The sequence below is a fragment of the Nesoenas mayeri genome, assembly GCF_963082525.1.
Source record: "Nesoenas mayeri genome assembly, contig: SCAFFOLD_40, whole genome shotgun sequence".
Taxonomy (NCBI): Eukaryota; Metazoa; Chordata; class Aves; order Columbiformes; family Columbidae; genus Nesoenas; species Nesoenas mayeri.
Window position 1 is genome coordinate 380,918 of NW_027660032.1, and position 23,302 is coordinate 404,219.

A 23,302-nucleotide genomic window follows, 5' to 3' on the forward strand; every position below is an offset into this window, starting at 1 on the left:
GTCTCTTCCATCCGCAATTATTCTATGATTCCATGTTAAGTCATTTTTGCTATTTTCTTTCTCAGAGGACCATGCAGCCTCCCTGAGAGCCAGGACTTTTCTGAGGTGTTGGAGAGACGTCTCACGGTCACACCAGCCAGTTCCACCAGCCCCTGTCTGTCCCTTCCCAGACCAAACCTCTTCTCCATATCCCAACCTTCCAGGCGAGTTTCTGGGACACAGCAAATGCTGTCCAGGTCCTCTGGGCCTTTTCAGAGAGAGCAGCTTGCCAACATGGATATGGGCTCGCTGTGGACCTCAAAGCTTTCCTGACCATTTTTCTCAATGTCCCGCTTGTACCCAACCTTTCTGGTCCTTGAACTGTACATGAGGGGATTGAGCAGGGATGTGGGGATGGTGTAGAAAAAAGGCTTTGTCAAACTATCTTGGGAGTCCAGGATGAGGGTGCTGGAGAAACCAGTGGCATTGGTGAGGTGAGAGGTCCAGGTGGAGAAGGCCTTGTGCCTGTCTACACTGGGGTAGAGCAGTGATGCATTCATGGGACGCCCATGTGAACAGGAAGGGGACAAATGGCTCTAAAATGCCTTCCAGGCAGTTCTTTACCCATCGCACATACACCATCCAGGCCACGAGCTGCAGCTTCTCCTGGAGATGCTGTGGGACACGGTGTCAAAGGCTTCACTGCAGTCTAAGGACACAACACCCACAGCCCGTGTGGCAGATTCACTGCCCACCACAGACTTTCCCTCATCTGCTCAGCGGTCACCTTGTCACAGAAGGAGATCAGGCTGGTCAAGCAGGACCTGCCTTTCATCAAGCCATGCTGATTGGGCCCCATTGCTTGTCTGGTGTGTGTGACCTCACAGTCCTTTCTCAGCCGTGTTCCTGCTGTTGGCCAATCCCCTGCAGAGGTAGAAGTGACCTCACAGTGACCACACAACATCGTACCCACCATCACCCCCCTTGTGGTCCAGTGTGTGAGCAGATCAAACTGAGCTGCTTTCCTCAAATGTATCTGATAGATTTCCTATCAAGGGTTTGAGTGGAGAAACGTTCCTCAGAGGAGCTGCTGTATTTACTCTGGGGCATTTTAGATCTCCAAGGAAAAGATTCATGGAATCCTACAATAACACAGGTTGGAAGAGAACCCTGAACACCATCTCTGTGCCACTGACCTTTATGGCACCCCCAGGAATAGGTGACTGCATTTGTGCTCCCTTGGGTTCATCTCACCACATGCACACAGTGGACATGCACATGATGTGTATGTTTTACATCTCATCTGGACAATGAAAACATGGACTTTTGACCGAGTGTTTCATAGAATCATAGAATGTCCTGAGTTGGAAAGACCCGTAGGTTCATGGAGTCCAACTCCTGTCCCTGCACAGGACACCCCACAGGTCACCCCGTGTGTCGGAGGACGTTGTCCAGTCTCTTCTTGAACACTGTCAGGTTGGGGCCGTGACACCTCCCTGGGGAGCCTGTTCAGTGTCCAGCACCTCTGGCTGAAGAACCTTTTCCTCATGTCCAACCTGAACCTGCCCTGACACATTTTCCTTCCATTCCATTGGAAGCTTCCAGCTTCCCCATGGGGCTGCAAGGAGGCAGCGAGGCCCCAGTGCCATGAGGACAACATGTCTGCTCCTGGGGTCAGTGGCAGAGACAACTGCCCTGGCCAAGGGGACACAGACCTGGGTTCTGTGGGTCCCTTCCAGCCTTACAGCGCCCTTTGCCATCTCCACCACAGGCTGTTCCACACCGTGCTGCCCCTGCCCCTCTTTCCCTGCAGGCTGCAGACACCCATCTCGCTTCCCACCTGCTCTCACCCAGCATTTCTGCACCTTCACTGCTGTGTCTGCAGCCTCACTGGCTGCTCTTTGGCACACAAACCATGGGCTGATCCAGCTCCCTCTGGGTCACCTCTTGCACCACAGCACTGCCCTTCCAGTGACATTTCTTCCTCCTCATATCCAGTCCTCACCTTCCAAGTAGACTTCTTTTTTCTCTTTCCTGCTTCTTCCCACTATCAAGAAAAGCTCGACCATCTCAGAAACTGCCCTTCATGCAGGGAACCCAACCCGTTAGGCTTCTTGTGTTTTTTTACCTGACCAGAGAGAAGTCACCTCTCCATGATCTTCTAAATCCCATGAGTGCTGCTGGCCTTTCAGCTTCTCTGACAGACACGACCATGTCCCTGCCCATGTCCCATCATGTTCTCAGGTGGGATGGACATGACAACACGTCTCTCTTCCTAGTAAGACCTGTGGGCCCTTGGGCAGAGGTTCTTTCCCAGCCATGTCCCTGCTGCTGGGCTGTCACCTCCAGACATAGAACTGACCCCACTGTCCCTTCACAGCCACATGATTCGGCCTGGATTATGAGTGTCTGAGACTCAGCTGAACTCATAATATCGAACCCATCCATCACCCCCCCCATAGCCGGCGGCCTGACTAGATAATTGTATGCTTGTTGTATCAAATTGAACAAATGTATTTCCCTCTAAATGTTTTAGTGGAGAAAGTTTCTTTGCAGTAACTGTTGTTTTTATGTTGACATCATTTCTATCTCCTCTTCTTTCCCTTTTTTTTTTTTCTTTTCTGCAGATATTCTATATTCAAAAACGTGTCCAGGGGAAAGTCAGGAGGAGCATAGAGTCAGTCAGGTTTGAAGAGAGCCCTGAACATCTTCTTGCTTCACCCTCCTTCCCTAAGCAGACTGACCAGGTGAGGTTCTTCAAGGTCTTCACTCAGCTTTGCATCATCTCCATCACAGCACAGAGGGAGAATAAAGACCTTCAGCAGTTTTGGCCCAAATGCTGCTCACTGGGGGATGACACACTAACTGCACAGAGGACACTACATCGCAGATGATATTTAGGATTGATGTTTCAGTGAACTTCCCACCAAGCATCCACTTCTTCAGCACAAACAGCATCAATCGGGCTATAAGGACACCACAAGAGACCATGTCCAAGGCCTAGCACAATTTCATACACACAACATGCCTGTCTTTCCCCTGCCCATTTTGGTTCACAAGTCTCTTTCTTGTCCTCCAAGTGCATGCAGATGGCTGCAGGAGGACTTGTCCCATCACCTTCCCAGGGACAGAGACACGCTGAGCAGCCTGTGATTCCCCCATTCTCCTTCCTGCCTATCTTGAAGATGGGTTTGACGGATGCCAGGACCTCCTCGATTGCACTGTCATTTTGAAAACACAATCCAGAATCACAGGGCAACTGAGGTGAATCTCACTGGGTCAGTGGGGTTTGTTCCCAGAGTCACACACACAAATGTCAGGGTTGTGCCAGGTGTCCATAACTGAGTTGGCTTTGTGGACTCTCATCTGAGGCAGAATCATAGAATCATAGAATACTGTGATTGGAAGAGACCCTTGGGATCATTCAGTCCAACCACAGCCCAGCTCTCGCACTAAACCATGTCCCTGAGAACCTCGTCTAAACACCTTTAAACCCCTCCAGGGGTGGTGACTCCCCCACTGCCCTGGGCAGCCTGTTCCAATGCCTGACAACCCTTTCCAGGAAATATTTTTTCCTGATATCCGATCTAAACCTCCCCTGGTGCAAATTGCGGCCAATTCCTCTTGTCTTACCACTTGCTACTTGGGAGAAGAGACCAAGACTCCCCATATTGCAACCTGCTGTCAGGCAGTTGTGGACAGTGAGAAGGTTTCCCCTTAATCTCCTGTTCTCCAGGCTGAACAGCTCCAGCCCCCTCAACCGCTCCTCATCACACTTGTGCTCCAGCCCCTCAGCAGCTTTGTCGCCTCCTCTGCACTCTCTCTAGTACCTCAATGTCCTTCTTGAGATGAGGGGCCCAAAACTGAACACAGGATTCAAGGTGCGGACTCACCAGTGCTGAGTACAGCGGCACAATCCCTTCTCTAGTCCTGCTGGCCACACTATTCCTGATACAAGCCAGGAAGCTGGTGGCCTTTTTGGCCACCTGGAAACATTCTGGCTCATATTCAGCCAGCTATCGATCAACACCCGCACATCTCTTTCCACCAGGCAGCTTTACAGCCACTCCTCCCTGAGCCTCCAGCGCTGCCTGAGGTTGTTGTGACCCAAGTGTAGGACCCAGCACTTGGCTTTGTTAAGCCTCAGACAATAGGCCTCAGCCCCATGGTCCAGCATGTCCAGATCCTTAGCATGGCCATCCTCATGTCCCACGTCATGAGGAACGGACATGGGGACCTCAGTTCAAGGCAGCACATCCTAGTGCTGCATTCAGGCCTTCACGCAACATGCAAGAATAGCTAATGGTGTTTGTCCTGAGTCGGGTTCCTCTTATGTACAGGTTGTCCCATGAACATGGGCACACAGCAGCCCCTGCTCTGCTGGTGCTTCAGGGCTCTCCCAGGAGGCCTGGCTGGGAGAGGACCCTGCTGTGTGCCAGCCCTGCACACTCACACACTTCAGCCCTTCACTGGTATTTTCTTCTCTGGGCCATTTGCCAGTTCAGCCCTCCCACCCCCTCCTGAATTGTGCCACCCCCTGCCCCCTCCCCAGTCGAGCCCGCAGAGCAGCCACACTAGAACTGGAACGGGTCCCACAGCAGTGGGGACCAGTGAGAATGAAGGACAGTGAGAATGTCCATCCAGCCAGCAAGCTGAGTGGGTCTCCAGCACAGGCAGCTTGCAGACCCAGGTCCAGACTGGCTCCCCAGGACAGCATGAGACATTTGGCCTAGGGGATCCTCAGGAAGGTCCTGCGGCCACAGTGCCAGGGCCACCTGCCCCAAGCTGCCACCTGCAGCAAAGGGTTTCTCTTTCCATGTATTTCCTGCACACATACAGTGCCCCACTCTTCTCCTGGAACATTCTGTCTCCCCACAGAGCCCTTTCCCAAGAGAGCTGAGCTATGCTGACCTGGCCAGCTGTTCCTGCCCCTCTTCCCACACCTCATACAGCTGCGAGCTGGCGGTGCTGCTCTGCAGAGCAAGTGGGCTGTAGTGCCCAGGGCCATGGAGTGAGTCCGCAGGCTCATGCTGGTCAGGGTGGGAGGAAGACCCAGCTCAGGGTGGCTCCTGCTCACTCCCCCTCAGCACACAGACATGGCTCCTGCAGCCCCAGAGATCCCAGAGAGAGGATTCTGGGCAAACAAGGCATTGTGGGGGCATTTATTTCATTTACACACACAGAGAGTAGAGCTCCTTATTTACACAAAGACTATGGGACATACCAGACAGGTAGATATGGACGCAGACATAAGAAGACATAATTTTATTTGTCAATTAATACAACCAAGAAAAGCAAACAACAAAGAGAAAAAAACAACAACAACAAAACAACAACAACAACAACAAAAATATCACAAAAGCTACAGACCTCAGGTTGAACTAGTAATGTCCTATTACAAGTGAAATGCAGAAGCAGGAGGTCACTTCATTACAGCTTTTGAAAAACGAACAGTCATCACTTTCCTTATAGACTCCTTGAGTTCCCTGTTCCTCATGCTGTAGATGAGGGGGTTCACTGCTGGAGGCACCACCGAGTACAGAACAGACACCGCCAGGTCCAGGGATGGGGAGGAGATGGAGGGGGGCTTCAGGTAGGCAAACATGGCAGTGCTGAGGAACAGGGAGACCACGGCCAGGTGAGGGAGGCAGGTGGAAAAGGCTTTGTGCCGTCCCTGCTCAGAGGGGATCCTCAGCACGGCCCTCAAGATCTGCACATACGACACCACAATGAACACAAAACACCAGAGGTCAAAAAATACACTAAGCACAAGAAGCGCATTTTCCCTGAGGTAGGTGTTTGAACAAGAGAGCTTGAGGATCTGGGGGATTTCACAGAAGAACTGGCCCAGGGCATTGCCCTTGCACAGGGGCAGTGAAAATGTATTGGCCGTGTGCAGCAGAGCATTGAGAAACCCAGTGGCCCAGGCAGCTGCTGCCATGTGGACACAAGCTCTGCTGCCCAGGAGGGTCCCGTAGTGCAGGGGTTTGCAGATGGCAACGTAGCGGTCGTACGACATGACTGTGGGGAGACAATACTCTGCTGCTACAAAGAAGGCAAACAAAAAGATCTGTGCAGCACATCCTGAGTATGAGATGGCCCTGGTTTCCCAGAGGGAGTTGGTCATGGATTTGGGGACAATGGTGGAGATGGAGCCCAGGTCGAGGAAGGCGAGGTTGAGCAGGAAGAAGTACATGGGGGTGTGCAGGTGCTGGTCCCAGGCTATGGTGGTGATGATGAGGCCGTTGCCCAGGAGGGCAGCCAGGTAGATGCCCAGGAAGAGCCAGAAGTGCAAGAGCTGCAGCTCCCATGTGTCTGTGAACGGCAGGAGGAGGAACTGGGTGATGGAGCTGCTGTTGGACATTTGCTGCTGATGGTCATGGGAAACCTGTCATAGGAGGAAAAGACAGGGACAACTTATCAGTGACTTCTCTGAGCAAAATCAAAGCCATTTCTCATACACCCTCCCCTGCTCCACACCTCTTGTCCTTTTCCAGACCTTCCTCCAGCTCGGTGTCTGAGCCCTGGGTGGTGCTGGCTGGAGGTGCCGTGAGGAGCAGGGCCTGTGCCCGCTGGCTGCCGAGGAGTCAGCCCTGCTCTGCAGCAGGGGGCATGGGAACGGGGGGCAGGGAACAGAACTGGGGTTCAACATTGACATGTGGAGCCTTGACAACTCACCCTTTCCTAAGGTCGCAGCACCCCACATTTAGCCCAAGACAGGCACAGCTAATTTCACAAACCAAACAGCATTTTCAATGATGTGTTTCTGTGTTCCTTAGATAACACTAAGGTACTACTGCACAGGTTTGCATCCTGGTGGGGAGCTCACCTCTTGGAAAGAAACCTCAAAGACATAGCAAAAAGTCCTAATAATGTGATTTGATTGAGGGAGACTCAGCTCATTGCCCAGCCCCACAGACTGCATTGCCCACAGCCCACAGGTCAGAGCAAAGCTGGGACACGTGTGCCCATGGACACACCTGCAGGAAAGGACCCACAAGATCAGGCTGTGACTCTGCAGCTGAAACTGCCATCCCCAGAGAGCCTGACAGCAAGAACAAGATCCCAACAGCAGTGACCCAGAGCAGGGGAGCAAGAAGGAAAATGCGGTGAGGGTGGGGGTGAGAGAGGCCAGGGCAGAGGCAGCCGGGCACTCAGACAGCGTCCCCCTTCCCCAGCTGTGCAGCCACCTCCCAGACACCAACAGTGCCGGGCAGCTGCTCTCAGCCCCTGTGCTCTGCAGAGGAACTGCAGCTCTGGCTGCACAGGAGCTGCTTCATGCCTTGGAGCCCCCGGCCCTGAGGGCAGAGGCTTTGCTGGGTGGGACAGGAGGCCAGGGGGCTGCTCACAGGGGGATCTGACCTGCAGGGGGTCACAGGGACTTTTCTCTCTTCTCCCTCCCATAACCATTCCGGGTTCAGTTTCCTCTCATTTCTGATCATTTCCCTGCTGCCTGGAGATTCTCCCCCTGGGAGGTCTTTCCCTGTCCATGTCTGTTCCCTGTCAGTGCTCACAGACCATCCCACCCTCTGTGCCCTCTCCCTGGCCCTACAGATCCTGCCTGTTAACAGGCACTGCCTGGGGGCATCTTCCTGTCTGCAGGCTGGAAAACAGGACAGGTCAGACTAAGTGTAAGGTGTCCAGCAATGGTGATGCTGGTTCTGCATAGGCAGAGGAGAGGCAGGGCATGCCAGTATTCTCTTGAAGACCTACTGCCATTCATGTGTATCAAGTATTTCTTTAAATTTAAGAACAGTCTTAATCACCACCCATTCCCTAGAGTAGGAGACTGAAAACACAGACTCAGGGAGGTTCCTTATCTTTGTAGTACTCTTTGTCTTCTTCTCCTTGAAACCTCCTCTTGTCAATATTCTGGAATGAGCTGGAGCTGTGAGCAGCCCCGACTCACGGAGAACCCAGCAGCAGAAGGACCCTGCCCTGCCGGGGGTTGCTCCTTGCCCCCACAGCTTCTTCCCTCAGTGCAGAAGGCAATCCTTGCTCTGCAGCACATGCTCCCCTCTGATCAGAGAACCTCTGAGAGCTGTACTTACATCTCTCGCAGGCTCTGCAATGTGACAGCTTTCTGAGATCCTACCAAGATTTGCAGATGCAAGGCCCTGCAGCCACAGGCTTCATATCTGAGAGGATTTCATTTCCTGTGACCTCTCAGCATCCTCCCAGCCCAGACTGCGTTTCCCTCTCTGTGCCTGGCACCTGTGCCCTCAGTGCTGCAGGCAGAGCCCTCAGCCCTGCTGCGTGTGCAGAGGAGCTGCTCCTGGGCAGAGCTGTCTCTCTGCAGCGCTGCCGCTGCCATGAGCTCCCTGTGTCCCAGGAGCCCAGCCCAGCTCAGCAGCACAGGAGCAGCACAAGGCGCTTTAATGACCTCTCTGGTGGGTTTGATGCTGAGTCCATTGACCTCAGACCCTGGAGGAAGGTGATGAAACTTCTCAAGAAGTCAAACTCAGATTCAAACTCCAAATTTTCTGGTACTGTTAATGGGTCCCACTGAGGGAACCTACTGAGAAACAATATCCAGGTTCGGTTAGAGAAGAGAATTGGAGGTCAGGAAAAGCAAAGTAAAGATATCTCTGATACTGAGGAAACCTGGTTGTGTTTCTTTAACCAAAAGCCAAGCCCTGACCTTGTACCATGGGAAGACAGATCCTATCCCTCGCACATTGCCCAGGGCCCCTCCTGGGACAGTGTGATGTGGGGCTGTGCAAGGCCAAGGGCAGGACTATGGTCCCACACCTCCCAGGTTCCTGGCTGGGGACAAGGAGGCCATGAGGCCCCTGTGCTGCAAGGACAAGGTGTCTCCTCACAGGCATCAGAGGTGCAGACAACAGCCACAGCCAAGGGGAGAAGGAGCTCATGTCTGGTGGGGCTTTCAGCCTCTTTCCATCCCTTGATCATCTCCACGACAGCCTGTCCTGTGCTGTGGCATCCCCTGCACCTCTGTCCCTGCAGGCTGGAGACATCCCCCCTGCTGCTCCACCTTGCTCCTGTCTGAGCATCTTCCTTCCTTTGCTGAAATCTCTGCATCCTCCCCAGCTGGTCCCTGAAGCACAAAGCCTTGGGCTGATGCAGACTCCCTCTGCTGACCTGCTCCACCACAGCACTGCCCTTCCATCACATTCCTTTCTGCTCATGGCCAGCCTGGACCTCCCCAGCTGCACTTTGGGCCATTATTTCTTTCTCATGCTCTTTCCCACTCTGAAGAAACCTCCACCACCTCTGAAACCGCCCTTCAAGCACTCTCAGGCTACTCCTGCACTGCTGCAGCCTCCCCAGCGCTGCTGGGCCAAAGCAGCCCAGGTCCCTCAGCACCCCACACCATGTGCACAAGGTGCTGAACCTGCCTTGGCACAGCCCTGCACTCTGCAGTTCCTCCCTGCTGCTCCAGACTGGGAAGCCGCACACTGGCACACACCCGTGTGTGTGGGTCACACCAGTGCTGAATCGAATGGGGTGAGAACTGCAGGTGTCTGGGTCCCCACGCTCCTCCTCATGCAGCCCCGTGTGCAGCTGCCTTGTTCATGGTGAGCGTGCACCACGGGCTGCTGTGGGGACCTTGTAGTGCCCAGGCCCTTCTCCTCAGGGTCACTGAGAACTCCTCATTTCATCTTGTTACAATTCAGAGATTTCTGATGGGCAAACACCAGATATTCACAAGGTCTGGACTCCCCCTTGACTGAAGCTCCATTTCTCAGCTGTTAATGTTTGCACACAGATGGCTTATCCTGATGAGGGTGTCTCTGCAAACATAACAGCGTGAGGCGTTAGAGGACACTATAAATATCATCTCTTGGTTAAAAAGTGGGGTCTTGGGTGTCTGATACTCATAATGCCAGAGGTCTGGAATTTCTGATGTTTCCCTTCATATGGTAGAGCAGCAGGAATGTGTGGAGCTCTGCCTGGGGACAGACAATGTCAGCTGAATTCTGAGGCGTCAGCATGAGAGGGCAGAACAACATGGGCAGTGTTGTGGTGACTGGACATCAGCTACAGACTCGCTGGTGAGGAAAAGGAATTAGACGAGGCCTCCTTCAGACAAATGAAAGAAGCTTCATGTTTCCAGGCCGTGTCCTCATGGTAGACCTGAGATATCCCAATATCTGCAAGGTACCAGCCATCCAGGAGGGTTTGGAGCTCATTGACAACATCTTCCTGACACGGGTGACTGAGAAGTCAGTGGGGTGAGGTGCCCTGTGGGACTTCACACTTACAAACCAGAAAGAGTTTGTCAGGATGGAACAGTCAGGGATGGGAAAGTGGAGCTGAGGCTCCTGGGAGATGAGATCAAGGCCAAGAGCAGGATTTCAGGAGAGCAGGATTTGGGCTGCTGAGGGACCTGCTTGGGCCCTGTGGGATATGACCTTGATGTCTGCAGAGCTTTTCTCTCCCATCTCCTCCCTCCTCTCTCCCACCTGCTGTTGTGCAGCGTTTTTTACCCTTTCTCAAATACAATATCCCAGAAGTGCTGCCAGCATCACTGAGTGGCTCAGATTGGGCAAGGAGTGGGTCCAACTTGGAGCAGCTGAAATCGGCTCTGTCTGACATTGGTCAAACTCCTGTTGTCTTCTCAGAGAGGTGACAGCTGTAGCACACCCACACGCACCCTCAGTTCCAAGACTTTGCCATGTAAACCCAGTACAGGGTGACAACATGTTTTGTGCTACAAATTACTTGATCGTGGAGAAGAAATGGATCTTCTGTCAGCAACTCGAGCAACTCACCAGTCAATGAGCAGGTTTCTATGGGGAACTGTAATTGCCCTGACATTCACTGGCCAGTCAAAGCTGCAGCTGCCAACAGTCCAAAGGATCTTGAGCCAACTGCTTAACATGTCTGCCTGATGGGCCAACACGGGTGATGCTCACCTGGATCTGGAACTGGGAAAGAAGGAAACCCTGGAGACGGATGTGAACATCAGTGTCCACCTTGGTTGTCGTGACCATGAAGCAGTGGGGTCCCAGGAACCAGAGGGGAGGGAGGAAGGCCAGCAGCAGGCTGGTAGAATCCAGAGGAGAACACTTAGATATACTGGGGGATGGTGGGCAAAGTGGTGACATGGAAGTAGATCTGAAGGGTGAAGGAGCTCAGGAAATCTGATAATCCTTACAGGACAGGCTGCTCCAAGCACAAGATTGATCCCTCCAAGTACCTATGAACAGAAGCATTTATTTCGTGAGGCTGCTCCTCTGAACTGATGGAGCTGCAGGGCAAAAGGCAGCACGCAGGAGGTGGGATCAGGGGAAGCTGCAAAGGAGGAATTTAGAAACCTTGGCCATGGATGTGGAGATGATGACAAAGCTGCCCTGGACTTGATACCTGCACGGGAAGGGCAGCAAGATGAGCTGACAGAGCTTCACTTGCAGTAAGAGAATAGACAGGATGAACGTGGGCCTGCTGCTGAACTTCAGAAGAGTAGAATCAGACGGGACTGTGGTTCTTCATGGCTTCTTTGCCTCCATCTTCACCAGCAAGGTCTCCTGGGACTTGGTTCCTGAAGGCAGGAGTCTGGAGAACACCCAGCAGTGGATGGAGCTCAAGTCAGGGGTGACCTGAGCAAACTCAGACACCATTACAGAACAGGAGATGGGTCACTTGACCAGCTCCTGAACACAAGCATCACTGTGCTGTGGCACCTGAGATTGCCAGGGACACCCACCTCTTGGTCCAGAGGAGTGTGACTCCTCTTGAGCTGCCCTAACCTGTCTCCTCACTCACAAAGTGATTCACGCACCCCCTTTGGTGACATATTCAGTCTTTATCAGGAGCCGCTCCACATCAATATGAACTGGAGGCTGCTGATGCCACCTGCTCTGGAAAGGGAGGGAAGAACGAGCAGAGAAGGAAGTAGAAAAAATTAGGCTTTATTGCTATTTATTAGGGAAATTCTCTCTGTTTGGCTATTCTGAAATCTCTTTAATCATCCACACCAGACTTGAAGCCTTTAGGAAAATGATTCACAGAGTCTTGGCTTCTAAGAGCATTTTAGATGATAATGAGCCCTCTGGTGCCATGATCCTGAACTGCAGATGCTGAGAGAATTAACAAACCTCTAATGAAGTGAAGGGCAGAAGCAAACCCCAAGTTTCTGAGTGTGTTTGGGACCCCATGAAGGGCCATCACTGACACAACTGTGAAGGAAACAACCAGTGCAGGTCCCTGTCCCTGGAGGCTGGTGAAGGGAAGACTTGGAGACACTGGTTCCAGGTGGTGAGGGACATGTGGAGGTGGCTCTGGTGCAATGTCAGTCCTTGATGCTTGTTCATCACCAGAATGGCTGAGCCCTGACCCCTGGGACCTGGTAGATTTTTCTCCAATGTTTGTCAAGGCTTTTCCTGTGGTCACTGTGAGTGTTAAACTTTTATTTTTCTTTAAAAACTGACATTCCTAGACAATTTACACAAACACCTGAAGGATTATTCATGCCTTTAACATGATTATCCTCAGAGGGCCACCAGCTTTGCATCTCAGGAAATGGGATCCAGAGTCCAAGGGCAGGATGGTTTGGGCTCTGTGCTGGGATCTGGAAACTGAAAAGTGCTCCCATCTCCCAGCCCCCTGCCCTCCTCAGTGAGGGTGTGAGACATTCTGCCAGCCAGGGCTGAACTCACAGTCATGACCACTATCTTACGTCCAACTGCAGCCAATGGTGTCCTACCAGCTCAGGGTTGGAGCTTCCATTGCTGGAGGTGTTTAAAAGACATGCAGATCTGGCGCTTTGGAATATGGTTTAGTGGTGGACTGGGCAGTGTTTGATTTACAGTTGGACTCCATGTTCGTAATGGTCTTTTCCAGCCTCAATGATTCCATGATTCTCTGATTCTATGATTTGAGTTGAAACCATTTCAGTTCCATCACCTCCAGGTTCCCTCAGAGGCGGCTGTTTTGTGGCACAACTGTCCTGGCTCTCCAGGCAGGTTGGGCACTGGGTTGGTGTCTGCATTGGCAGTTTTCCCCTTCCTGGGGTAAAAGGCTGTTGAGCAGAGACAGTTGTAGAGATTTGGGTCACAGGGGTTTGCAGCAATCCTGTCAAACTCTGAGCAGGATGAGCTTTGGAGCCCAGGAAAAATGGAGATGCTCTGAAGGATGTTTGTGAACAGTGGTGCTGTCACTGATAACAGTAACAGGGAACTTCTCATTCTCACTGATTACCATGATGATTTAAATCTCTTTAATTTCGTTCCTTACAGTCATTCTTGCTTTTCCAAGCATCTACTACATCTCAGCAGTTTGATCTTGAAAGAGTTTCTTAGAACAATGCTTTTTCTCTCACTTCTTCTTTGTTTTAATCATTTAAAGAGTACACCTCTTGGACAGAATTACCCCCAAATTGTGCTGCTTTCATTATTTTTCTACCCTTTAATTATTTCTTATGTGGTGTGATGTGGAGCTTGCATAGGAGAACAGTTTCTTTTTGAGACAAAGAAGGCCAAGGAACAGATCCCAGGTCAGTGCAAAGGCACAAAGGAAGCCAGAATCTTTATGTGTGTGCACTGACACACATTGTCACCTGCATTTCCAGTCTCTGCAGTCCCAACAGTGCCGCAGAGTCTGGAGTTCTGAGCTCCCTCATCTGTCCTTTGTGACACGTGTAAAATAGAACTACCCCAGTCCAATGGCTGGTTTTGATTCTCTTCACAGCCTGAAGCACCACATGGGTCAGGACACAAGCCAGGATACCCAACCAGGACTCACATACCCTTGACATAGATTTTAGGTGTTCCCTGGCATCTCAGCAGACATGTCACACTGATATCTGGGTGCAAGAAGTTGGTCAAGTGCCTCATCTCCACTTCTATAATGATGGATTTGTGTCTGGCTGATGTGCAGACTCTGTACATGGATGCTGACACCTCTTGAACAACCTGCTCTGACAGGGTTAACAACACAGGCTGTTCTTTCTGGAGAGGCATTAGGACAGCAAAAAATAAGATCTTGGGTCAGGGGAAAAGAAAAAGGATGGAAAAGATGTGGTCAGGGCTCTTTGGAGGCACTTGTAAAGCAGCCCTGCACCTCATGTGAATTACTTCTGTGGTCTCGGAGAACCTGAGAGTTCTCCCTAATTTGAAAACATGAAGGAGAAGGAAGGAGAGCATCATTCAGGCTCAAAGGGACCTCAAGAGGTGTCTTGACCAACCTCCTGCTCACTGCAGGGTCAGATCAGATTGCTCAGGGCTTTATCCAAACACATCTTGGTCACTTTCTGGGACAGAGTGAGTGCGCACTCCTGGGAAACAGCTTCCAGTGCTGGACTGTCCTCAGGACTGGAAACTTTCTCCCTTTCTACAGCACCTTTCCAAGCTCAACCATCCAAGTTGTTTTTTATCTATCTACTCACACACTGACACAGAATATTGTGGGAGATGATGCTAAATGCCTTGCTGATTTCCAGGTAATGGGCCATTGTTTTCCTCCCCACGTCCACAACCCTGTCCTTTCCTCACAGAAAGCAAAGAGGATGGACAGGCACAACCTGCCCTGGGCAAACCCCGTCACCTTCTCTTCCAGACACCCAGAAATGGGGTCCCAGTGGACATGCTCTGGGGCACAGCCCTTAGTTCCCCTGCTCACCCATGGGCCATTTTGAAAAGTGCACACACTGTGTGAGAGCTGCCAGTGGTCAGGGAGTCCCCCCAGTCTCCATGAGCTTTCACAGATGGTGCAGAGTGGCCTCACTGTGACATGGTCCTGCTGTCCCAGCTCCTGGGATGCTGCCCCTGCTGTCCCATAGACTGGAGAGGGTTGTGTTAGTTCCAGTGACCCCTGACTTGATCCACATCCACTGCTGGTTGTTCTGCAGAGTCCTGTTTCAAGTCATAGAGGCCTGGGACACATGGCTGGTGAAGATGAAGGACAAGAGGACACAGGGATTCTCACCTCTTTCTCTTATTAAATTCATCAGTAGCTACCAAGTGTCTTTGTTTGTCCTCTAACTGTTCCTGCACTAGTAACAGCTCATTATGGGCCCTTGAATTGCCTTCCAGATCTAGACTGAGTTCTGATCTGGGCTGTTGCTAGAGCTTGGAGGCTGCTGTCCTTGAGACCAGATGAACTCACTCCTGCCACCCTGCCTGGCAGTTCATTCCACCCGTGTCACAGCTCTGTCTGCAGCACTGACAGCTCCAGTTCCCCAGTCAGGTCCCTGGCTGAGGACATGGCCTCACATCTGGGCTGAGCCACCCCAGCTGTGGCACCAGCCCAGCTCTGACCTGCACAAGAAACCTAATACCAAGTGTCCAAGTGCCTGTGTGCACTGACATGACATGGCCAAAGATTGATGAATGTCTCTCTAGACCTAGGAGTATAAAACCAGAACAAATTGCCTGAATTCCTTTAACTGAAGATATTCCTTCCCTAGTTTGCAGAAATTAGATAATTTGCTGTAATATTCCTGGTGTCCTGTCTAATGATGGGTCAAGAAGAGATGATTCTCATACCGATTCATTTTTTAAAATGAAAAATACAATGCTGGAAAGAAGTGTCTCTGAAGAGTAGAGAGAATCAACATCACTGATTACTTCAACTTCGAAGTTGTGCCCCTGGAGCCTGAGGGACACCTGAAGGAGCCCAGAGGGGACAGAGAAAGGGACATCATGGGCTGCTCCTGTGCTGCTGAGCTGGGCTGGGCTCCTGGGACACAGGGAGCTCATGGCAGCGGCAGAGCTGCAGAGAGACAGCTCTGCCCAGGAGCAGCTCCTCTGCACACGCAGCAGGGCTGAGGGCTCTGCCTGCAGCACTGAGGGCACAGGAGCCAGGCACAGAGAGGGAAACGCAGTCTGGGCTGGGAGGATGCTGAGAGGTCACTGGAAATGAAATCCTTTCAGATATGAAGCCTGTGGCTGCAGGGCATTGCATCTGCAAATCATGCTAGGATCTCAGAAAGCTGTCACATTGCAGAGCCTGCGAGAGATGTAAGTACAGCTCTCAGAGGTTCTCTGATCAGAGGGGAGGATGCGCTGCAGAGCAGGAATTGCCTTCTGCACTGTCAGAGTGACAGTGTCAGACTTGAATGCTGTGTTCTCCCCAGGGTGGCTGTGGGATGTAAATGTCAATGTGCAGGCAGGGGTGCCCAAGGCTGTCCTGCAGAGCAGGGTCCCTGCACCCCAGGGCTGTGCCGGGCAGGGACTCTGCCGCCTGCCAGGGTCAGCGCTCAGCCTGCCTGGGAGAGCCCAGCAACACTGAGGAGAGAAGCTTTGGGGGGGAAGGAGCGACCCCCGGCAGGGCAGGGTCCTTCTGCTGCTGGGTTCTCTGAGGGTCACGGCTGCTCACAGCTCCAGCTCATTCCAGAATATTGACAAGAGGAGGTGTAAAGGAGAAGAAGACAAAGAGTACTACAAAGATAAGGAACCTCCCTGAGTCTGTGTTTTCAGTCTCCTACTCTAGGAAATGGGTGGTGATTAAGGCTGTTCTTAATTTTAAACAAATACTTGAGACACATGAACTGCAGTAGTTCTTCAAGATAATCCTGGCATGTCTTGCCTCTCCTCTGCCCATGCAGAACCAGCATCACCTTTACTGGACACCTTACCCTTAATCTGTAATCTGTTTTCCAGCCTGCAGACAGGAAGATGCCCCCAGGCAGTGCCTGTGAACAGGCAGGATCTGTAGAGCCAGGGAGAGGGCACAGAGGGTGGGATGGTCTGTGAGCACTGACAGGGAACAGACATGGACAGGGAAACACCTCCCAGGGGAGAATCTCCAGGCAGCAGGGAAATGATCAGAAATGAGAGGAAACCGAACGTGGAATGGTTATGGGAGGGAGAAGAGAGAAAAGTCCCTGTGAACCCCTGCAGGTCAGATCCCTCCTGCGAGCAGCCCTCTGGCCTCCTGTCCCACCCAGCAAAGCCTCTGCCCTCAGGGCCGGGGGCTCCAAGGCATGAAGCAGCTCCTGTGCAGCCAGAGCTGCAGTTCCTCTGCAGAGCACAGGGGCTGAGAGCAGCTGCCCGGCACTGTTGGTGTCTGGGAGGTGGCTGCACAGCTGGGGAAGGGGGACGCTGTCTGAGTGCCCGGCTGCCTCTGCCCTGGCCTCTCTCACCCCCACCCTCACCGCATTTTCCTTCTTGCTCCCCTGCTCTGGGTCACTGCTGTTGGGATCTTGTTCTTGCTGTCAGGCTCTCTGGGGATGGCAGTTTCAGCTGCAGAGTCACAGCCTGACCTTGTGGGTCCTTTCCTGCAGGTGTGTCCATGGGCACACGTGTCCCATCCAAGTTCTGAACTACCCTCCAGGATGCAAACCTGTCCTACAGCATCTGTGCATTATCTGAAAGACCCATGGAGAACCACAGAGATGTTGTAACAGATAAAATGCTGTTGGGTTAGTGAAAGAAGACGTGTGTGTCCTGGGCTAAACATGGGGTGCTGAAACCTTAGCGAAGGCTGAGACATTTCCTGGGTCCATCTTACACAGCTAAATCCCAGTTCCGTCCCCTGCCTCCCGTTCCCATGCCCCCTGCTGCAGAGCAGGGCTGACTCCTCGGCAGCTAGCGGGCACAGTCTCTGCTCCTCACGGCACCTCCAGCCAGCACCACCCAGGACTCAGACACCGAGCTGGAGGAAGGTCTGGAAAAGGACAACGGGGTGGAGCGGGGGAGGGTGTGTGAGAAATGGCTTTGATTTTCCTCACAGAAATCTCCCCTATCTAGCCACTGTCTCTTCTTCTTTGGTCACTGCTCTGTGTCCAGAGGCTGGAGATGTCCAACAGCAGCTCCATCACCCAGTTCCTCCTCCTGCCGTTCACAGACACACGGGAGCTGCAGCTCTTGCACTTCTGGCTCTTCCTGGGCATCTACCTGGCTGCCCTCCTGGGCAACGGCCTCATCATCACCACCATAGCCTGGGACCAGCACCTCCACAGCCCCATGTACTTCTTCCTGCTCAACCTCGCCTTCCTTGACCTGGGCTCCATCTCCACCACTCTCCCCAAGTCTATGGCCAGTTCTCTGTGGGACAGCAGGACCATCTCTTACATAGGATGTGCTGCCCAGGTCTTCCATGTAGGTTTCTTCTTTGGTGCAGAGTATTGTCTCCTCACCATCATGTCGTACGACCGCTACGTTGCCATCTGCAAACCCCTGCACTACGGGACCCTCCTGGGCAGCAGAGCTTGTGTCCACATGGCAGCAGCTGCCTGGGCCACTGGGTTTCTCAATGCTCTGCTGCACACGGCCAATACATTTTCACTGCCCCTGTGCAAGGGCAATGCCCTGGGCCAGTTCTTCTGTGAAATCCCCCAGATCCTCAAGCTCTCCTGCTCACACTCCTACTTCAGGGAACTTGGGCTTCTTGTGGTTTTTATATTAGTAGTATTTGGGTGTTTTGTGTTCATTGTGGTGTCGTATGTGCAGATCTTCAGGGCCGTGCTGAGAATCCCCTCTGAGCAGGGACGGCACAAAGCCTTTTCCACCTGCCTCCCTCACCTGGCCGTTGTCTCTCTCTTTATCATCACTGTCATGTTTGTCTACCTGAAGCCCCCTCTATATCCTCCCCATCCCTGGACCTGGTGGTGTCTGTTCTGTACTCAGTGGTGCCTCCAGCAGTGAATCCTCTCATCTACAGCATGAGGAACCAGGAGCTCAAGGATGCTTTGTGCAAACTCATATCTTAGTTTTTTCTGAAGCATTAAACCGCCCATCTGCTTCTACATAGCAGTTTTAATGTAACGAATTACCGGCGCAGCCTGTGATCTGTGTTATCTGTTTTTATTGGTTGGTTTTTTTAATTGTGATAATTTGTCATCCCCTTTCTAATTCACTGCCTGCTCTTCTTTTATAACCACTGGCTGTGTAAATGAGGAGCCGTGGTCTGGTTGTATTTAAACAAAATAACGTGTCTCGTAGTGACTTGATTTTTGCTATATCCTTGCTGCAAGGCCTTTTTGGAGCTGCAGGGACAGTTTCTGTGATGGAAGGAGGGGAAAGAAATCCAGCCTTGGAGCCCTGCCAGGGAGCAGCAGCGCTTGTTCTTCCTGAACTGTTCTGGTTCAACTCCCACACTCTCCTTCTCATCCCTGGTGTTGGTGCAAGGCCTGAGTGCTCTGGCAGCTTGGTCACCGTCCTGCTGTGCGTCAGTGCTGTGGGCGCAGGCAGGGACAGGCAATGGGCACTGCTGTGACAGAGCTGGCCTCACAACAGCCTTTCTACAGAGAAAGGTGATCTCCTATGGGCAATACATGATGGTTTATGTCTTCAAGCATATGCTTACAATAGTGTCCCACAGATTCAAACCCCAGTGTGCAGCTGAACAGTGTGTGTGTGCAGGGCTGGCACACAGCAGTGTCCTCTCACAGCCAGGCTCCTGCCAGAGACCTGCAGGACCAGCAGAGCAGGGCTGGGCTGTGCCCCTGTGCACTGGACACCCCGTGGAAGGAGCCCCAGGTCAATCACCATGGACTGGCCCCTCACAACCACCATTTCCAGCACTGGCCTCTCACCCACAGACACTGTTCTTCCCTCCATGGAGGGACACTGAATGAGTAGGTGCAGATGAGATGTGAGCATGCACATCATGGATGTGAAGTGAGATGAACGCAAGTGAGCACAAACACTCTCAGCTATTCCTTGTGCTTCCATTAAGGCCTGTGGCACAGACAAGGTCTTGAGGTCACTTCATATTGGGAGGAACACCCCATGGGTTTAGAGGTCCTTGGAAAAGGTAGATATCAAACCCATCTGCATGAAAAGCACAAAGGAGAATTAATGGCAGGTCAACCTGCCTCTATACCTGGAATTTTGCAGGGTCATAGACATGGTGTTTCATGGTGTCCCAGTAGCCAGATCAGGGATCTCTGGGCTGGAGAACTGGAAGCTGGGTGGAAAGTTGGCTGGACAATCAAGCCAAATGTCATCAGTGGTACAAAGCCCTCCATGCAGCCAGTTACTAGTTTCATCTCTCAGTGACCAGCACTTGGACCAACACTGTTAAACATCTTTATTCTCCCTCTGTGTGATGTGACAAGTGCACTGTCAGCTCCTGTGTGAATGATGCAAATTTGGGAGGAACCCTTGAACAGCCTCACCTGGTTCACCCTGCCTGGAGCAGGACAGTGAGACAAGTGGGACAAGGGCTCTCTTCAAACCTCAAGTTATTCTGAGATTAAATGAATCTTTCCTTTGTGGAGAGTATTTTGAAGACAAAATAAGAAGAGGAAGAATAAAAAGAATAAGAGACATAAAACGAGTTCCAAAAGTTGTCAACATAAATACAGCAGTTCCTCTGAAGAGTCTTTTTGAACCCAACTCTATAGTAGGGAATATATTTGATAAATTTGACAAAACAAGCATACTTTGATCTGATTGGGTCCTGGGTCATGAAAAATGTGATGGATAGTTATGGTATTATGAGTTCAGTTGTGTCTCAGACACTCATAATCCAGTCAGAATCATGTGGCTGTGAAGGGACAGTGGGGTCAGTTCGGTGTCTGGAGGTGACAGCCCAGCAGCAGGGACATGGCTGGGAAAGAACCTCTGCCCAAGGGCCCACAGGCCCTATCCAGAAAGAGACCTTGGAGATGGGTTGTCATGTTCATTCCGCCTGAGAACATGACTGGACAGCAGCAGGGACCACAAGAAGCCTAACGGGTTGGGTTCCCTGTATGAAGGGCAGTGCATGAGATGGTCGAGCTTTTCATGATAGTGGGAAGAAGCAGGAAAGAGAAAAAAAGAAGTCTACTTGGAAGGTGAGAAATGGATATCAGGAGTAAGAAATGTCACTGGAAGGGCAGTGCTGTGGTGCAAGAGGTGACCCAGAGGGAGCTGGATCAGCCCATGGTTTGTGTTCCAAAGAGCAGCCGGTGAGGGTGCAGACACAGCAGTGAAGGTGCAGAGATGCTGGGCTGAGAGCAGGTGGGAAGCGAGATGGGTGTCTGCAGCCTGCAGGGAAAGAGGGGCAGGGGCAGCACCGTGTGGAACAGCCTGTGGTGGAGATGGCAAAGGGCGCTGTAAGGCTGGAAGGGACCCACAGAACCCAGGTCTGTGTCCCCTTGGCCAGGGCAGTTGTCTCTGCCACTGACCCCAGGAGCAGACATGTTGTCCTCATGGCACTGGGGCCTCGGTGCCTCCTTGCAGCCCCATGGGGAAGCTGGAAGTTGTTGTCCCAGTGTTGTCCTTCCCTGGGCCTTGCACACCCACATCCCACGGTCCCAGGAAGAGCCCTGAGCCGTGTGTGAGGGACAGGATCCCCCTTCCCATTGCCTGGAGCTCATGGCTCCTCCTTTCTGCTTCAGAAAGCAAACCAAGGGGTTTCTGAGCACCAGAGCTGAAGAAAAGACTCAAAGGAGACCTCATGGTGGCTACAGCTTCCTCACAAGGGGAGAGCGAGGGGAAGGTACTGATCTGTTCTGTATGGTGACCAATGACAATATCCAAGGGAATGGAAGAAGGGTGTGCAAGGGGAGGTTGAGGTTGGACATGAGGAAAAGGTTCTTCCCCCAGAGGTGCTGGACACTGAACAGGCTCCCCAGGGAGGTGTCACAGCCCCAACCTGACAGTGTTCAAGAAGAGACTGGACAACGTCCTCAGACACACGGGGTGACTTGTGGGGTGTCCTGTGCAGGGACAGGAGTTGGACTCCATGATCCTTGTGGGTCCTTCCAACTCAGGACATTCTATGATTCCATGAAACACTAGGTCACAAGTTCATGTTTTCATTGTGCAGATGAGTTGTAAACACACACATCATGTGTATGTCCACTGTGTGCATGTGGTGAGATGAACCCAAGGGAGCACAAATGCCATCAGCTGTTCCTTGGGGTGCCCTAAAGGTCAGTGGGACAGAGATGGTGTTCAGGGGTCTCTTCCAACCTGCATTATTGTAGGATTCCATTAATCTTTTCCTTGGAGATATAAAATGTCCCAGAGTAAATACAGCAGCTCCTCTGAGGAACGTTTCTCCACTCAAACCCTTGATAGGAAATCTATCAGATACATTTGATGAAAGCAGCTCAGTTTGATCTGCTCACACACTGGACCACAAGGAGGGTGATGGTGGGTACGATGTCGTGTGGTCACTTGTGTCTCAGGAACTCATTGTCCAGTAGGAACCAATGGGTGTGGAGGGGACTGTGAGGTCACTTCTGCCTCTGTAGGGGATTGGCCAACAGCAGGAACATGGCTGGGAAAGGACTGTGAGGTCACACACACGAGATGAGCAATGGGGCCCAATCAGCATGGCTTGATGAAAGGCAGGTCCTGCTTGACCAGCCTGATCTCCTTCTGTGACAAGGTGACCGCTGAGCAGATGAGGGAAAGTCTGTGGTGGGCAGTGAATCCGCCACACGGGCTGTGGGTGTTGTGTCCTTAGACTGCAGTGAAGCCTTTGACACCGTGTCCCACAGCATCTCCTGGAGAAGCTGCAGCTCGTGGCCTGGATGGTGTATGTGCGATGGGTAAAGAACTGGCTGGAAGGCATTTTAGAGCCATTTGTCCCCTTCCTGTTCACATGGGCATCCCATGAATGCATCACTGCTCTACCCCAGTGTAGACAGGCACAAGGCCTTCTCCACCTGGACCTCTCACCAATGCCACTGGTTTCTACAGCAGCATCATCCTTGACTGTGGGATGCCCAGAACAGCCCTCTCAAGACAGTTTGACAAAGTCTTTTTTCTACACCTTCCCCACATCCCTGCTCAACCCCCTCATGTACAGCTCAAGGACCAGAAAGTTTGGGTACAAGCGGGACATTGAGAAAAATGGTCAGAAAGGCTTTGAGGTGCACAGAGAGCCCATCACCATATTGGCAAGCTGCTCTCTCTGAACAGGCCCAGAAGACCAGCACAGCATTTGCTGTGTCCCAGAAACTCGTCTGGAAGGTTGGGCTATGGAGAAAAGGTTTGGTCTGGGAAGGGACAGACAGGGGCTGGTGGAACTGGCTGGTGTGACCGTGAGACGTCTCTCCAGCACCTCAGAAAAGTCCTGGCTCTCAGGGAGGCTGCATGGTCCTCTGAGAAAGAAAATAGCAAACATGACTTATCATGGAATCATAGAATAATTGTGGCTGGAAGAGACACTCAAGATCATCGAGTCCAACCATAACCCAAATCTGGCACTAAACCATGTCCCTAAGAGCCCCATCTATCTGTGTTTTAAACACCTTCAGTGATGGGGACTCCACAACCTCACTGGGCAGTCTGCTCCATTGCTTCAAAACCCTTTCCCTGAAGAATTTATTCCTAATGTCCAATCTAAACCTCCCCGTGTGCAACTTGAGGCCATTTCCTCTTGTCCTACCACTTGCTACTTATGAGAAGAGACCAACACCCTCCATGATAAAACCTCCTTTCAGGCAGCTGTAGAGAGGAATAAGGTCTCCCCTCAG

The 23,302-nt window shown here is 52.0% G+C and overlaps 3 protein-coding genes across 3 annotated transcripts in view; 2 read left to right on the plus strand and 1 right to left on the minus strand.

The window, feature by feature from the left end:
- LOC308052349 (olfactory receptor 14A16-like) overlaps positions 1 to 23,302 on the plus strand; it is a gene marked incomplete at its 5' end in the record, with an annotated part of 255,248 nt that overhangs the window by 221,380 nt on the left and 10,566 nt on the right. The window lies entirely within an intron of this gene.
- LOC308052347 (olfactory receptor 14A16-like) lies at positions 4,970 to 6,343 on the minus strand (the record flags this gene model as incomplete). The annotated part of the gene is made up of 1 exon (XM_080364430.1): positions 4,970 to 6,343. The coding sequence occupies one exon, from the start codon at positions 6,341 to 6,343 to the stop codon at positions 5,402 to 5,404; it is 942 nt and encodes a 313-aa protein (XP_080220556.1). The 3' UTR covers positions 4,970 to 5,401.
- Positions 17,682 to 23,302, plus strand: part of LOC308052339 (olfactory receptor 14A16-like) — a gene marked incomplete at both ends in the record, with an annotated part of 65,719 nt that continues 60,098 nt past the window's right edge. The window contains one exon of the mRNA XM_080364426.1: positions 17,682 to 18,442. Coding sequence (XP_080220552.1) covers positions 17,682 to 18,442 — 761 coding nt within the window. The remainder of the gene's footprint in view (positions 18,443 to 23,302) is intronic.